Consider the following 15,991-nt stretch of genomic DNA (forward strand, 5'->3'; position numbering starts at 1 on the left):
AAATGTGGAAACAAGTTCTCCAGTCAGAAGTTTTAAGTAGCTAAGTCATGCTTGCTAACATATTTTTAATGCATGTTTCAGACTAGCTGAGAAGTGGGTAACGCATCCTTTAACTACGTATTCTGTGTGCTTTCATGAGATAGGAAAAAAAAAAAAAAAAAAAAGGGACAGGAAACTGAGCTATTTACTCCAGAGCCCAATTCAGGAACTGTTTTTACTGAAGTCTCAGTTCCTGAATAAATCATCTCATTCTCATCAGTAGGACAATGGGACAGAGTTGTTTACTAGGCACATGCGAGATGTGGTCAGCATGGTAAGGAGACCTCTGATAATGCTTAATGTTGAACTCCAGTTTCAACAGTCCCAGCATTGTCTTTTAGGCCCAGGGTTTTTGTTTTGTTTTGTTTTTTTTTAAGCTAAAGGAACTGGAAAACAAAAGGACACACAAACTTCAAAGGTGCTTAAATGCACGCAGGGAGACCTTTGTTTCAAAGCAGAGTAACGCCAAGCAGATTTCTGCTGCCCCTTCAGTTACTCAGTCATGGTTAGCAGCACAAACTACTTTAGCTACTTTTCTTCTCAGCTTTTCAAAAATCACATCCCAATACCACGTTACACACTAAACGTGTTGTGTGTACAGCTTGTTAGAGTAACACTTGGGCAAAACTGAAATGTAGGAGAAAGAAGTCAATTCAGAAACATTTAGAGACATCACCTCTCTTATGTCTTCATTGCCTTCCTTGATATTCTCTGTTGCACCCACAACTAATTGATGGATATTGTCAATATCAGTTTCCTGTTAAGAATAATAAAAATAAGAAACACTGACAAAGCTTAGGAAAAAAACACCAGTAAGGTTCTGGAAAGAAGAATTCAAAATAAAATCTGATCTTATTAACATTGCAGCTTCATTTATGCTGCCTTCAGCGATGCAAAGGCACAGAAGTAATTAAGCTGTAATTTTTTAATCATCTGCGTCTTTATGAGTCTGAACTGAGGCCACCAAGATCAATAGAAAGTCCCCTGCTTACCTGCAATCAAATCTAAGCTGTCTGGTTTTTGACAGTTCCTCTGGAACTGACAGAAATCTGCTGTTACATTACACACTCGACAGAGCACTAATTTTCAGACAGAGAGATCAGTCTAACACATTGCATTTTTCCATTTCCAGTATGCACCAGTATGTAACAGTAGTGGTTACCATTCTGGATTTTGGTTTAAAAAGAAAACCCTAAAAAAAAAAAAAAAAAAAAAACTTTCCCTTCACATTTATGTCAAAAAACCATTAAGCTTGTGTTTAAATCTTTCATAGAACCAAGAGCAAAATACACCCAGGAAAACCTTAAAGCAGTATTTGCTACAGTAACATCAAGTTTTACTAACCTGTTGCAAGACTTTCTCAGTGAATATCTCTTGTAATCTGGAAATTTCTACCACTTTTCCTTCAATTTGCCTTGGCAAAGAAAAGAAATACTCCGTTAGAAGCTCACACAAGAATTTCTCACTGCCTCAGGTTTAGATTCTCCAGCCAGATAAGCACCTCCCCTAGCACTGTATCTGCAACAGACAGCTCACTCTGCATCTTTTACAACTTAACTGAGATAGAATGTAAACCTTCCACATTTAACCAGTACTATTTTGAGTAACTTTAATGTATACTTAGGAACCTGTCTTGACACTGTGAGAGAACATGACATGTAAATCCATACAGGTAACCCCCTGCAGCACAGTGTCCCACAGCAATCACAGTGCATGGATGTTATCCTGGTTACAGCAGTTATCTGTCCAAGGAACAGGAAAACCATACCTGACTTCATCAAACAGGTTATTCATTTCACCAACCAGCCTCTGGTTCTCCTGTTCAAACTGGAAGAAAGGAAACAGTCAGTCTCATCAGAGCTCACATGCCTGGACCCAATGGACTTTCTCCAGCCCCATCCCCACCCACCCTTCACAAAGCTCTTCCAGAATTACCACCATCAGCCTAAGTTACCAATATAATCCTGCACATCCGTTGTCAAGCACTGTAATGTAATGCTTCTCACTGTTATGAACCAGACCCCAAATTAACCTGCAGTTGGCACAAGAGTTCTGCACTAAGGAAAATGTACTGCCTTCAACTTGTCTTTTTTATTTTAGACGTTTGAGTAGGGAAAGCTTTCATAGCATGTGGTGCTCTGTCTTTACACCATCATTCATCTCACTCATGTACTACCCCTGGCATGAAATTACAGCTTTTAGATTTCACTACACTATGAAGCATTTTGCCATCTGATACTTCATACTTTACAAATGCTTTGGCCTCACTTCAGTTATCCCAGCCAACCTCTCTCACTTAAAACTCCCAAGTAATTAGTGAAACACTTAAATACACTCTCATGCTTGTATTTGAAAAATGCCGTGCTAAGTAGACTTTATGCAGGAAAACAAGCTTTGATTTTCCCGATGTACTTCAGTGTCAGATCAATTGGGATTCATTATGGAACAAGTACAATGACACAATCTGCTGCAACACAATACACGCTGTTAGAATACAGCTGAGACACAACGCGTGATAGTGGAGTTAGTCGGAAACAACACTGTAAGGACAGCTTTTAGGACAGGGCACTGTGAGGTGGAGTTCTCCAGGTGCCTACATGAGTTTGGTCCTGCAGCCCTTCCAGCAGAGCTGTTCAAGCTTCAGAGGAGCTGTGCTGCTGCCTCTTCTGCGGGCACAGGATACAGCAACACGCCTTCAGAGGTTCCTGCAGCCTGCTCCTGCCACAGGTTCCTGCCATCAGGAACAACAGGATGCTTCCTGTGGAAGGGGTGACCAGCCCAGTTTGGGAGGGGGGGGTGGGGAGAGTGAATCGAGGTTTTCTGCCAATTCATTCTACATAGCCAGAGCCTCAGGAACAGCGAGGATTCCCAGGTCTTTGTACATTTCTCACAAACTAAGACAGACCGGTCTCTGTAGTTACACAGAAGCAGGATGCAGGACAAGCCTACCCTGAAATTCTTACCTAGTATGCGCTCTAAGAAGCTTCACTTCCACATCCTGAGTGATATACACAGCAGCCCCAATACCAGAAAACAGGATTAAAATCCCTAAGAATCTATGCAAGACAGCAAGCCCAATTCTACTGCTGTTAATCTACTTAGTTTGAACTAGCTTTGGGATTTTGGTGTAATTCAATCAAGTTCCAATTTCATTAACAGAATCAGCACAGCAAGGTGGCTGAGAGGAGGATAGCCTGGTTTGGGTGTCCTTTCTGGGACAGAGCAGTGAGTTGTCAGCAAAGCGGCCCTGCTCACAAGTCAGACTGGGTCTGCAGTGTGTGCAGTAGGACCTGCTCACCATTGGAGCTGATGCCCAACACTTCAGCTTGCAAGAAAACCAGGTGATGCTGCTGAATTAGTAAAATGAAGCCCACCACAGCAGCTGCCTGGCACAGCTGAACCAAGGGAGTGTGGATAGCAGGAACTAAGCTGCAGTGTCTCTGTCTACAAGCATGTGTTAAACCATAATTGCCCAATACACAGCACATGGTTAGAAGTTTTCTGTCACTGAACTCCTTTATGTTCACTCTGATGTGTCTCAGATTTTAAGGGAGCCACCTCAGAACAAAGCAGTGGAATAAATCCATGCAGTTTAGCACTGAGTCGACTGCATGGACATGGAGGAATGGAGCAGAGCCAATAAGCTGTAATTGTTTTCCTGATTTCTGTAAGAAATAAGTATTTCTGCACACATATTGAGCATCAAAATATCCCCATGCTGTTGTCTGAGCAAAACTGAGATAATAACTAATTCAGAAGGCAAATATTAAAGAAAGAGTGAATGTTTTTAACCCCTTACAAACAGCACAAATCCAATTAAGAAAGTTCTATTAAAAACAAAAACAACAAAAAAAAAAACCCTTTGATAAAATCTTCCACTGGCATGAACTGCTTTTTAAACTGTTCATAAAACTATGAGAACATTCAGGTATTCAGTTATAAATTGAAATTTACTGTGCAAATCATACAACAGCTTGCCACTGCTTTGAATGATGTAGAGACCTCTACTCAAGTTAAAATAACGACAAACTCCTGCTATCATCCAATTGGGCTTTATTTTGTTCTTTTACCTGTAGGAAAGCCCATGGAGCCACAACTGGGAATTTTTTTTTTTTTTTAAAGGTATAATCTGACACAATGCATTCCAATTTGAAACCACACAGCAGGTTCTACACCATAACCTGCCCTCTCCTGAAGACTGCTAGATTTATTTTTTTATAACTTGAATTGGTCCGCTCTTCACAAATCAAACATTGGAAAGTAGAAACTTAACTTCTCTATCATAATAAACATAGTGCAGAGGAAAGATAATTAAGCGTCCTTGCAGTGGCACAAATTCCTGAAGCTGTGCTAGTTCATTAAGTTTTTGTAAAGACCTCCTAATTCCTGCACTAAAAGTCCTATTTATCAGTAAGTATTTCATATTACTTTGAAGTACTTGAATTATTTACAAGTTATACCAATATTTACATCTTGGACCCAAACTGTCATGAAAATCAGAATATAGCTCCAGTGACATTAAAGTCCATTACACAGTACCCGATTTCTAGTAATCAAGTCCAACTCTCAGCTATAATTTTCCTTGGAAAGGCACTGAAGGCAGTGTTGCTGTGGAGCTGTCACAGCACACATCCATAGACTCTGTCAATATCTGTTCTCTAACCCTAAAAAATTTTAAAAATAATTAAAAGAAAAAAAAAAAAAAATCAGCAAACACTGTAGGTCTATAGAGCAGACCAATGGCTTGCTCAGATTTCAGCATCAACACAAGAGTAGCAAAGTTCACCTTGGAAAACCCATTGTGCAAACATACATAGATAAAACCTTCAGTTTCCAGCTCAACAACCCCAATATATGCAATCCAATCCAACCATAAAGAATGACCTGACAAGAAATTACCTTCGCTGGGGTCATTTGCTATAACCAGAAATAAGCAGCTCACTTCCCACATGGCAACTAACTGGTGAAGAAAGAGCAAATGTCTCCATTAACACTACCATGAATCCAGACTCCTTTTTTATGTCATAATAAACATACTTCCTTCAAAGATATAATGTGGAAGTAACTGATGCTTATTAAGTTTTAGCAGAGGTAAAAAGCAAGCCTGTATTGCTTCACAAGAGTGCTAGAAGAATCACAGAAACTACAATTTTTTTCAGAGTATATAATAATAAAAATATGGCATGAGAGAGGTCTAAAAGGACAAGAATAATAATGGATACTTTGTCTGATGGCTCTCCCCCAGGAATAGCCAGACAAATGCCTCACAATAAGCAGCTCAGGACTGGAGATTCAGGAGCCTGGAAATCCTTCAGAGTATTAAACTACCAACATGGTTTTTTGTCTTACTTCAGATTCGGATTGTTCTACTACACGAGGCAATAAAGAGAACTTATTCCAGAGAGAAAATAAATCTCAGATGGGCAAAAATCAGCATTTGAAGATGCTTAATTTTTCTTCATGGGATAACAGAACAAACTCACAGGCTCAGAAAACTCTTCTAAGTCATGAAATATCTGAGGCTTTACTCTAAAATGTACAAATGGATTCCATAAAAAAGAAATGCATTCATTCCTGAAGAAACACGGCAAGAGATGTAACACATTTAAAACTTACTATAGAGAAGCCTAAAAAAAAAAAAGCAATCCAGCACTTAGTAGTCAGTTTTTAGTATGCCCCTTCAGAGCTGGTGCCTCTGATGCTGTTTCCTCCTGATCCCCTGGAGGTTAATAACACTGTGTGCAAGCACAGAACAACAGCTATATCCAACAAATCCTGCTCAAAAAGAAAACAGAAAGCAGGACTAAACCTTCTGATTTCAAACATGTTTTCAAGAACAATGTGATAGCATCAAGAGCAACCTGCTCTCTTGGATAAACCGCAATTTCGTGCGACTTACTCATCCGAGATGGGAAGTGATGCACAATTTTGCTTGGCAGCATCCCAGTCACTGCCAAGGGAGCTTCAGGTTTTCATACTGCAGCAACCCTGCACTGCAGCTCAGCATTTTGAAAACTGGTCACCCAAAGGCTACTTATAAAGAAGCTTTGCTTCTTTATGGAAACAATGCAATGCATGCATTACAATTACAGGAATGTCAAAAAGTAACAGATAGGCTGCCAGCAATCACCTGTATGTTGGATGTAGTAGCCTATCAGTTCAATCACAAACAGAAATGGATTAAACCCATACATAAAGCAGCTGATAATGGGAGACATGCAGAAAAGGTGAAATCAATGAGATTCTGTTGCGATGGAAAGCTTATAGCTATTCTTTCTAATAAAGTCACTCTGATTTTGATAAACCTAACAAACAGGAACAAAATGAAAAATAACTATTTGTCTTCTAGAAGTAGTCTAAGTCAAAAAGGGCTACTCACAAAATCTTTACTGCTCATTCCTGATGTTGCTTTGACTTCTACTGTTTCCTAAGAAAGCAAATAAAACTTCTAATTTCTAAAACATTTTTCATTTCAAAGGACGCTTCTACTTGGATCTGTGAGGTGATCACCCCCATGTATTCAGCTCTGGTGAGGCCTCACCTTGAGTTTACGTTCATTTTTGGGCTCCTCACTACAAGAAAGACATTGAGGCCCTGGAGAATGGTCAGAGAAGGGCCCCACACGAAGCTGTGAGGGGTCTGGAGCACACATCTTATGAGAAGAGGTTGAGGGAGCTGGGATTGTTCAGTCTGGAGAGGAGGAGACTCAGGGGAGACCTTATTTTCTATAACCACCTGAAGGGAGGTTATGGTGAGGTAGGGGTTAGTCTCTTCTCTCACATAACTAGCAATAGAACCAGAGGGAATGGCTTCGCAATGCACCAGAGGAGGTTCAGGTTGGCTATTAGGAAAATCTTCCTCTCCAAAAAAGTGGTCAGGCACTGGAACAGGCTGCCCAGGGAAGTGGTGGAGTCACCATTCCTAGAGGTGTTCAAGAAATTTGGAGATGTGGTACTAAGGGACTTGGTTAGTGGGAAAATATTGGAAGTAGGTGGACAGTTGGACTGGATGACCTTGGATGTTTTCCAATCTTGGTGATCCTATGATTCCATGAAAATGGCATGGCTGCATGAAAGTATTTCATAGCAATTTCAAGTATTACTGGCTACTAGAAGAACCAGGAATCTGTGTACAAAACGTGCATCTTGTCATGGCATTGCTCTGCATTAAATGAAAGCTGTAAATGAACTTGTGTAACTCTGAACTTTCTTAGCACATAGGAACACAGCAGGAAGCACAACAAAATGGACAATGAAACTAAGTGCATACTTGCCATTTGTATTTCTTCAGGTGACAGCTCATCTTCACCTTTACCATCCCCCCATAGCCCAAGGTTAGATTGAGTGTCAGGCAGATTCCTGTCTGTAACAGAACCACCACAGTTTGAGACAACGCGGGACAGTGAGCAGTGAAGCAATAAGCATTTTTCATTATTTCTGAGCTCTGATAAAACCGTTAGATAGCATTTCTCATTAACTGAGATTGAGCATACAGTTATAGCACAAAATTACATCAACGGCCTTTAACTTTTAAACTAGGGCAGAGGTGTACACATACATGAGAATTTCTGGACTACGAGGAGTTGGAATAAAATACTGATACTAAGAGATGTAAAACAACTCACAATGGACTGAGACTTAATAGGGCAGAATATACCATAGCATCTGAATGTAGGAGAACAAAACCAGGGGGTCCCTGCCCAGCAGGGAATTGGAACTAGATAATCTTTAAGGTCTCCTCCAACCTAAGCCATTCTATGATTCTAAAACAATTTTCAAAATGACAGCCTATATGCAGAGCTACTATCTTCCAATGAGATTTGACAGAACCACCAGCTCCTCATTCTTCAAATGTAAAAACAGACTCTCAAAGACATTTTGAGCTAAGCTGACAAGAGAAATCTGGCTTCCACATACTGCTAAGACTGCATTTTACAGGGCAAATCCCACAGCACTCTGGGCAAAGGGCCTTCCTCCATGTAACAGAGTCAGTTCTGAACCCACAAAATAACCCCTACACATCAGAGCTGCTCCACTGATTTCACCAACACTTTCCTTTTGATTAAAGCTAATCATCTGCATAAATCTTAGCAGGAGTTGGGCATAAAACATCTTCAATGGCTATTTCTAGGATATTCCCTTCTAGAAGATTTATTTTTAGGCTTAATTATATACCTCTAATTATAGACAAGGAAGTTAGAATGGGAACAAAAAGGAACTTTACAAGAACCTACTGCTTCTGAAGCTGCTCTAACACTGGTTTAAACTGACAGTAACACTGCAACCTTGAGAAGGCCTCCTTCCCTCAGAGGCATTTTTACAAAACCCAAAACAGAGATTTGCACCAAACACAAATGAATTCAAATTTGAACTTCCTTTAACTTATCAGTTACAAGTTGCACATTAAAATACAGTAAGATTTAGTTTTCACTTCTTCATAGCTTTCAGGCTTTCTATTTATTCTACTTTTCTCCAGCTTTTGGGGGGGTTCATTGGTTTTCCTGGGTTTTGTTTGTTTTTAAGGCATTTACAAGTCCTGTCATTTGTTCTGCTGTGGGTTTTTAAACGTTTAATACTTTTTTTTTTTCCTATGGTATAAGCAATATTGATTATCATTCAGATCACTAGTTCTCTTGAGAAGCCCTGAATGGAGTAGTCCTATTTATGTAAAATATGTTAAAAGTATTATAAGAAGAAATTTTCCCCTTTAATCCTTCATCTGAATATTTGCAAAAACTTTTGAAAAATACATTTTGTAAGAGAGCATTGCTGGACGTTCTGATTCCCAAAAACCAAACCAGTAAGAATGTTACAAATGAAGGATACAGTCTCTAAATAAAATACCTGTTCTTTCTTACAAGTAATAAAGAAGAAAAACAAGAGCATTTCTAAACATTTGTAGAGAAAGGATTCAATCCGATGTTTTCCACTGGGCATCATCAGTATTTTCAATCTATTCCACAGAGACACAAAACTTATAATTTAAAAATATAGATTAGGTAAACAAATATCAAAATTTATTGGATTCAAAGAAGAGAAGATAATTAGTTTACAGAGCTAAGAAATAAGTTATATTCCTGTTTCCCAGAGGAACCAATTACTTTCAGGCACTGTCAGCCCTGTTAAAAAAACAGCACCTGTATCCAATGTGATCGCTAATATGTAAATACCCAAGTAAGAGGTAAGTGAGAAAGACATCTCCCCAGAGCTGCATTCTGTCACCATGGTATGTTTCTGGTCATTTTGAAAGGTGTTCTGCAGCTTTCATGGAGCTGACATCAATGCTTTTCTACAATTCATCCAGCAAAATCCAGACAAAAAAGAGCTAACTGCGTTTCACTTGCTGAAATAGATGTAGTTAATTAATAATGGAGATATAAACTGAAGATCAAATAGTAATAAAGATGAACCCTTCTCCACGCTGAGGGAAGACAGCTGCTAAGACAGTGGACCAGTTCAAAAGCTACTCATTATTTACTTTTATTTCTATAACTGAAACATCAGATTTGTAATATGCAAACAAATACTGCCAGCAGAGCGTATCTCCAGAGAGACAATTCTCCTACCACAAAGGCATGCCCAGCATAACCCCAATGTAATTACATGCTTTGTCTCAAAAGTATCACATTTTGGTTTATACCTGCCAAAACATCAGACAAAACCCAACTGGTGCCCTGGCACTCCAAGGAAGACACTCAGCTTTTCATCATAATTTTAAAATTAAGGACAGGACCACGACCTCTCCCAGAGGAGCTATCTTTACTGTTGGGACATGTAAACAAGGAACCCAAGCATTCTGATGACCAATATTTCAGAGATACGAATGACCATAATGTTCTAAACCACCAATATCCTGAGGAAATGGCTTATTTCTGCACACAAACATTTTCCCAGTGTATTTACTTTTTAACGAGTAGAAAAATCAAAGTCAGTAAGATTTGAACAGAGCTGTTTGTCCGTTAATCACCTCATTCATGTAATTGCCACAGACCTACCAGTGAAGCCACAAGGCTGACTTCTATGAACAGGAGCTACAAAATGCACATTGCGTGCACTTACAGTCCATTTCAGGCAGATTTCTGTTGATATACAACTTTTCTAGTTTCATCTAAGACTGGTCAGCATTGCCTTTAACTACAGCATAAACTAGTAAGAACTAAAACTGGAGTAAACAAAACATGTAATAAACTAAGCTTAAGTTCTGTTTATTACAGTGGTTTGCTGTGTCCAAAGCAACCACAGAACATTGCTTCCCACAGTGTGGCACAGATTTCTGAGCAGCGATGCTTTGCACAGTGCTTTCAGAGACTGTGGAGACGTTCAGCAACAGGGAAAGCACTGAGCTCTGCAGTTGTTACTGTGCTGTTCCTTTTCTGTTGGTACGAACTCACAGCTGCGACATACTGATAACGTGTTAAGGTGAAACTCATCCATGTGCCTGTGTGCTGCATCTCTTAAGACATGCTATAAAAATGTGCTAAAAGCACTAGAAATGACACCTCATCAAAACCTTCTTACGGTAAATTCAGCCTCCAGAGAGGAGAAAAAAACCCAACGTGTATCAATGGGACTGCACTACAAACTGGTTAGAAAGATAAGCAATACCATATCAAAAAAGAAACAGTTCGTATGTTGTGAGGAAATTCAATACGAATGAGCCTTCATTCAGAAATGGAGTACCCCCTTCACATGAATCCATCCTTTGTGTGACCTACAAGTCACTTCTCAGAGAAACTTCACTCTTCATAAAAAACAGAAAAGAAACAACAGATTAGCAGAGTAATATGGCCATTTGGTGCACTTTTTCCTATCCTGATGAAGGATTATCCTAATGCAATGCCTTACTTGCCACAGTTTCTGTTTCCCTCCAAACGTAATTTTCATGCTGTAATCACACCGTACCTCAGACTCCTCTAGACAGTACCAGCAGGACAAATCAAGCCAGAGAAAATAGCTCCAGGATTGTGGAAACAAGATTTCTCTCCAGGTATGAAACCTGGAATTACCTGCACAGCGGTAGCACTCAGAAGGGCACTCTGCAATAAAGTTCTGCAAGTGTGCACAGCCCAGAACGGACCAGGGGGCCATCCTGAGAAGTGCCTGAGAGGAAACTTACACACACAACCTCAGAAGCAGCCACTAAGAAATTACTGAGTTCTGTCAATACCAGCAGCTGAAGTGACTGCGAGGACAGAGATGCTGCTTTAGACATGTAGCTATTTCCTGCCTACTGAAAGAGCAACCCTTCCAGCAAAGAAATTCAAGGCTGTGCCTGGCCAGCCATAAAGACCCCTTTAAGAGCATATTCTACCTTTGTGTTGCTACTGCAGACGTGCCTATCTCAAGGTCTCTGTGCTTAAAATCTAAAAACTACTGCGAAGTCACTGAGCTACTTTCCAATTCCTTGCCATCAGTCAGGGATCTGGAAAATGAAGCAGATCTCAGAACTGAAAAGATAGTGAAAAAATAAATAAAAAGGAGAGTTCACACAGAGTTTATTGAGGGAATAAGGAAATCCAGCAGGACTTTTTTAGCTGGTTGGAAGAACATCAAAAGCTTAAGACTGCTTCCTCACTCCCACAGTGTGCTTCTCAAAAGCCCAATCAACTCAGGGAAGAAGAAAACAAAAGTGCAAATTACAGGAATAGGCCTGTAGCTGTTTTATTCTTACCTTTATTTTCCTCTGCAGAAAGTTTTTCTTCAGACTCATCTAAAGAATTCTGTGAACATTTTTCAGGAGAAAGAGCTGATTTGGACACATTGCTCTGCTCAGGTTCAAGTTTGGACCTACAAGCACAAGAGCCTGCAATTTAATTGAGTGCAACTGCATCTCTAAACTAAGAAAAAAACACACATTACTTAAATTCATCACACTTCAGCCTGCTTTTGCAGACTTCATAATGAAGATTTCCCAGTCTAGATATACAAAATGTACTTGCAACCTTCACTGAAATACTGTTACAAAAGCAAAGAAAGCATGTAATCTTGAACAATACACATCACATTCAGAGTTGAGAAGAATTTTGAAGGCCACAGCATGAAAACCAGGCATTCTGTTAAACTTCCTTTCAAAAAATCTATTATATTAGAGCATATAATATTTTTGTCACACTGAATTTTTTTTACTAAAAAATAGCCATCTCACCCAGTTAATTCTTTCAAGTACCATTTAACAGTTTACTTTATATTTTAAATTATCATGAGGAAAAAGTAAGGGAAATAGCTCTTTCCTGAAACAAGTTTATTTTATTTAACTGGCTGTAAGGAATAGTTTAACCAGGATGAGAGCGATCCTTACCTTGTCTGCCAAGAGACACAACAGACCATTTAGAAGCAAAGAAAACTGTATGTAATGATCAGATACACATTCCACTGAAGTCCCTGCTATATAAAATTTCAATACAAAACCAACGAAAAATGAGAAGCATATTCAGTACTTATGTCAGTACTTCTGTACTTGTCAAGGATTTTTCACCATGGCACCATGAAGTCTAAAATGAGTGGCTAAATACTGTTTTTTCTAGTAAACCTTCATGGTCTACTGTTGTCTACAATGAATTCTGTATCTCCCTAGTAGATGGTTAAATGCTTAGCAATTATGCTGATGGAGAAGCTAAAGAACAACAACAGAAAACCACCAAGAAATAACGTGCTGCATCACCTGCTGTGCCACCTTCATCACTTCCTCCCCTCTCAAATATAATCAACAGTTAATCTCATTATGATCTACAGTCTTCTCCTGCTGCTCAACAGAAGGTGTTGCGTTTTGTGTCCTTCCTCCTTTGTATTGCATCTAAATTCTAACTCAGAAAATTCTGAGAAAAACAGTATCATGTATTAGTCATCACTGGCTGACTACGTTATTTAAACAAGGAGAAAATAACAGGATGCGTTTATCAGTTCTAAAAACTCTGCAAGTCTGATTTCTGGCCATTTCACACAGAAGAATTTCTCATCTCTCCTCACTCAAGTTTGCTGAATACTGAGGAAGAAATCAAAAAACTTCTCTGGGTGTCCATGCCATTCAAATTATAATTCTGATACTATAAAAACATTAATTCAAGATACAATCAAATCAAGCTGATTTTAGCAACTCCAGACATAATTCACAAGAAATTATAATGGAAAAATATTTGAAGTGAAATATAAATTTGGATACCAATAAACATACAAACTGAAAATCCAAACCAGGTACATTTATAGTAAAAGCTGACTGTGTTTCTATTTCCCAGCATTTCACTTTGGGGAACCATCCCTATGTAATTTGGCAGAATTTTTTAAGCAAAAAATGTAAGGCCATCAAAAAGGGCAACTTATGTAAGAAAACAGTAACACTCCAGCCACTTGCTAAAGAGCTTAGGATGTTCAGCTATGTAAAAGTAAACATGACAAAGTGTATTTTTACTGCAAACATCTCAGAACTGTCTAATAAGCATATGTAAGATCTGCACTAAGATTAATTTACTTCTAAATAAATGCATTCCTTCATTATTTGTTGTCCTTATTTTCCACAGTATAATAATCTACGAAGTTTTCAATTAAAAATGAACAAAACATCTGGAAAGCACTACTTGAAATAGTTGAAGTGATGGAAGATATTATCACATAAAATGCCTGCTGAAATCATAGGGGAAATTACAAATCAACTAGTTGAAATCACATGAAGAAAGGAGTTTTCTTCAAGTCATCACAAAGATTGATTTATTCCCTGTGATTTATTTAAATTAATTTTTAATCTAAATGACAATTAGGCCATTATATCACATCTGCAATGCACACAGACCCCACCTGGCCAACGTCTGGTTTTCAATTCTTATGCCCTTACAGAAGAGGCAAGGAAGTACTCTCCAGCATTACAGAAAAGGGCTGCATCTTCTGGGCTATTTCTTAATGCCTTATTACTCTATTAATTAAATGATCTCCTAACTTCTGGCATAGCTCTTTTTCACTGTACAAATCAGATTGACTTGTTTTGCCTGGTTAGTCACCTAAAAAATCCCGGACCTTGAATTTAACATGGAAACAACAATAAAAATAGAACAAAGCAGTTGATATTTATTAGCTAATTATATATAGAAGAGAAACCATGCTAACTTTCTCTAAAATTCCTTACAATGAAGAATACCAGTAAGGTTAGGTGTTTTTGCACACGAACATCACACAGTATGTTTCTGTATGGCTCCTTTTTCCACGAGGTTATAGGCTCTCAGCATTTCTGTAACTCCTATCTTAATTTTCTCTCATCACTATCTACCAAATTTCAGAACTGGTCTGGCATATTTTGCTTGCTGGTTTTTGATTTGTACTTCTATTTCTGTCTCAGGAAGACATACATAAGTGAATCCAATTGCGTTTAATCATGCTGAATCACTCTGAGTAAAATGTACTTACGGACTTCTCAAAACATCTCTCTAATTTCAACATAGTAACTGATAGACTAAATATACAAAAAACAAAAACAAAACAAAAAAAAACACTCCCTTAAAGGTATGGTTTTTCAACATTTGGAGTGGAGAGCCTGCAAGCACATCATCTTTAGCTACTTCTCCCACACATTTCTACCTCCAGGTTAGCAGTCTGAGGCATGAGGACAAAAGCAGACGCAATTTGGTTCAATTCAGAAATTACAAACAAGAGTCTGATTTTAAGCAATTATCCATCTGCCATGAAACCTTGCTATCTGAAGGAGAATTCATTCAAAACATAATATCTTGCTTTAGCAGAAAAACAATGGTCTAAGGAAGGGGAACAAAATAGAAGAATGGGAGAGAGAAGGAGAGAAATGAATATTTCTTGCACCAAAGCAGATGGGTATTCTAAATAACATAAGACAATAGCAATGTGCAGAATTTCATTCTAAACTATTTTACATAAAGTATTGCTTAATGGGAAATTTACAAATACAACAAAATATTTTTAAATGTCCAGTAGGTTTATTCTCCCACTTTCTACTAACTTGGTGCTTTAATCACATACAAATAAGAATAGCACACAACGTTGTTTTGTTGTTCTGCCATTTAAAGAATTAACATTACACACAAGAAGTACAAGAGAGTCCTGGAACTGTTGATAGAAAGAGTTCCTCATCCAGCTAAAGATTTCCATCTAAGACAATCTCCTTAGAATCTAAACATGAATAGAGATTTTGCTGAATGTCATGCAAACTGAAAGGCACGGGTTAATCTGTTTTGTTTATATTTGACAATGAGAGCTCACTACTCACAGTCTCTTCTTATCTATCACTCGCTTAACTCGGATGGCTCTTTGTTCTGAATACAGCTTACACACTCCTGTTTGAGAGATCAATAAAAAACTTCAGGTAAGGAGAGCATGACTTCTTCCTAGGAAAATACACTCATTCGTTTTTAACCACTCACTACTGCAGAAGAAACACTACACACTTTTTAAGTAATCTTCAATGAAGTCTAAGACAGCTGTTCTGTGCTCCTTCACCTGAGCAGACTGGACGTCCTTGTGTGCTGAAATGCAAAAGAAAGATACAACATGATCTTTTAACTGGTTATTGAATTGCACAAAAGTCTGCATTTTCAGTTCATACACAAGAGCTTACTAACATTTTATACAAATTACACATAACTATTTTCAACATTGCTACATTTAAGCATAGGTTCGGTAAACAAGTAAATTATTACAAGAAAGTAAAACCTCAAACCAACTTGTGTCACATAATGCTTGTTATTTTTATATATGCTGCTGAGTCATTATCTCCATAAAGTTTCTAAACAAGAACAGATGTCATCAAGCTAAGTACTGCAGAACAGGTCTAGAGACTTCACTCACTTAACATGCTGAACTCCTGACATTTTAAATTCTCCAGAGTACAGACTATGTGGACATCTTTGGGATTGTGCCTAGCATTCTTTCAATTCAAATATTTGCTATTTTGACACTATGAAATTTCCATGACTTACTCCATGACTTTCAGTGATTCT

General features: G+C 38.3%; 1 protein-coding gene across 1 annotated transcript in view; it reads right to left on the reverse strand.

Moving 5' to 3' along the window:
- STX18 (syntaxin 18) overlaps nt 1–15,991 on the reverse strand; it is a 54,245-nt gene that overhangs the window by 2,432 nt on the left and 35,822 nt on the right. Inside the window, exons 4-10 of the mRNA XM_085223484.1 lie at nt 15,440–15,517; nt 15,262–15,328; nt 11,710–11,825; nt 7,313–7,401; nt 1,808–1,866; nt 1,384–1,453; nt 716–796 (exon numbers count right to left, since the gene is read on the reverse strand). Of these exons, the coding sequence (XP_085079610.1) occupies nt 716–796; nt 1,384–1,453; nt 1,808–1,866; nt 7,313–7,401; nt 11,710–11,825; nt 15,262–15,328; nt 15,440–15,517 (560 nt within the window). The remainder of the gene's footprint in view (nt 1–715; nt 797–1,383; nt 1,454–1,807; nt 1,867–7,312; nt 7,402–11,709; nt 11,826–15,261; nt 15,329–15,439; nt 15,518–15,991) is intronic.

Source organism: Meleagris gallopavo, chromosome 4, assembly GCF_905368555.1.
Source record: "Meleagris gallopavo chromosome 4, MGAL_WU_HG_1.1, whole genome shotgun sequence".
In the NCBI taxonomy this organism is placed as follows: Eukaryota; Metazoa; Chordata; class Aves; order Galliformes; family Phasianidae; genus Meleagris; species Meleagris gallopavo.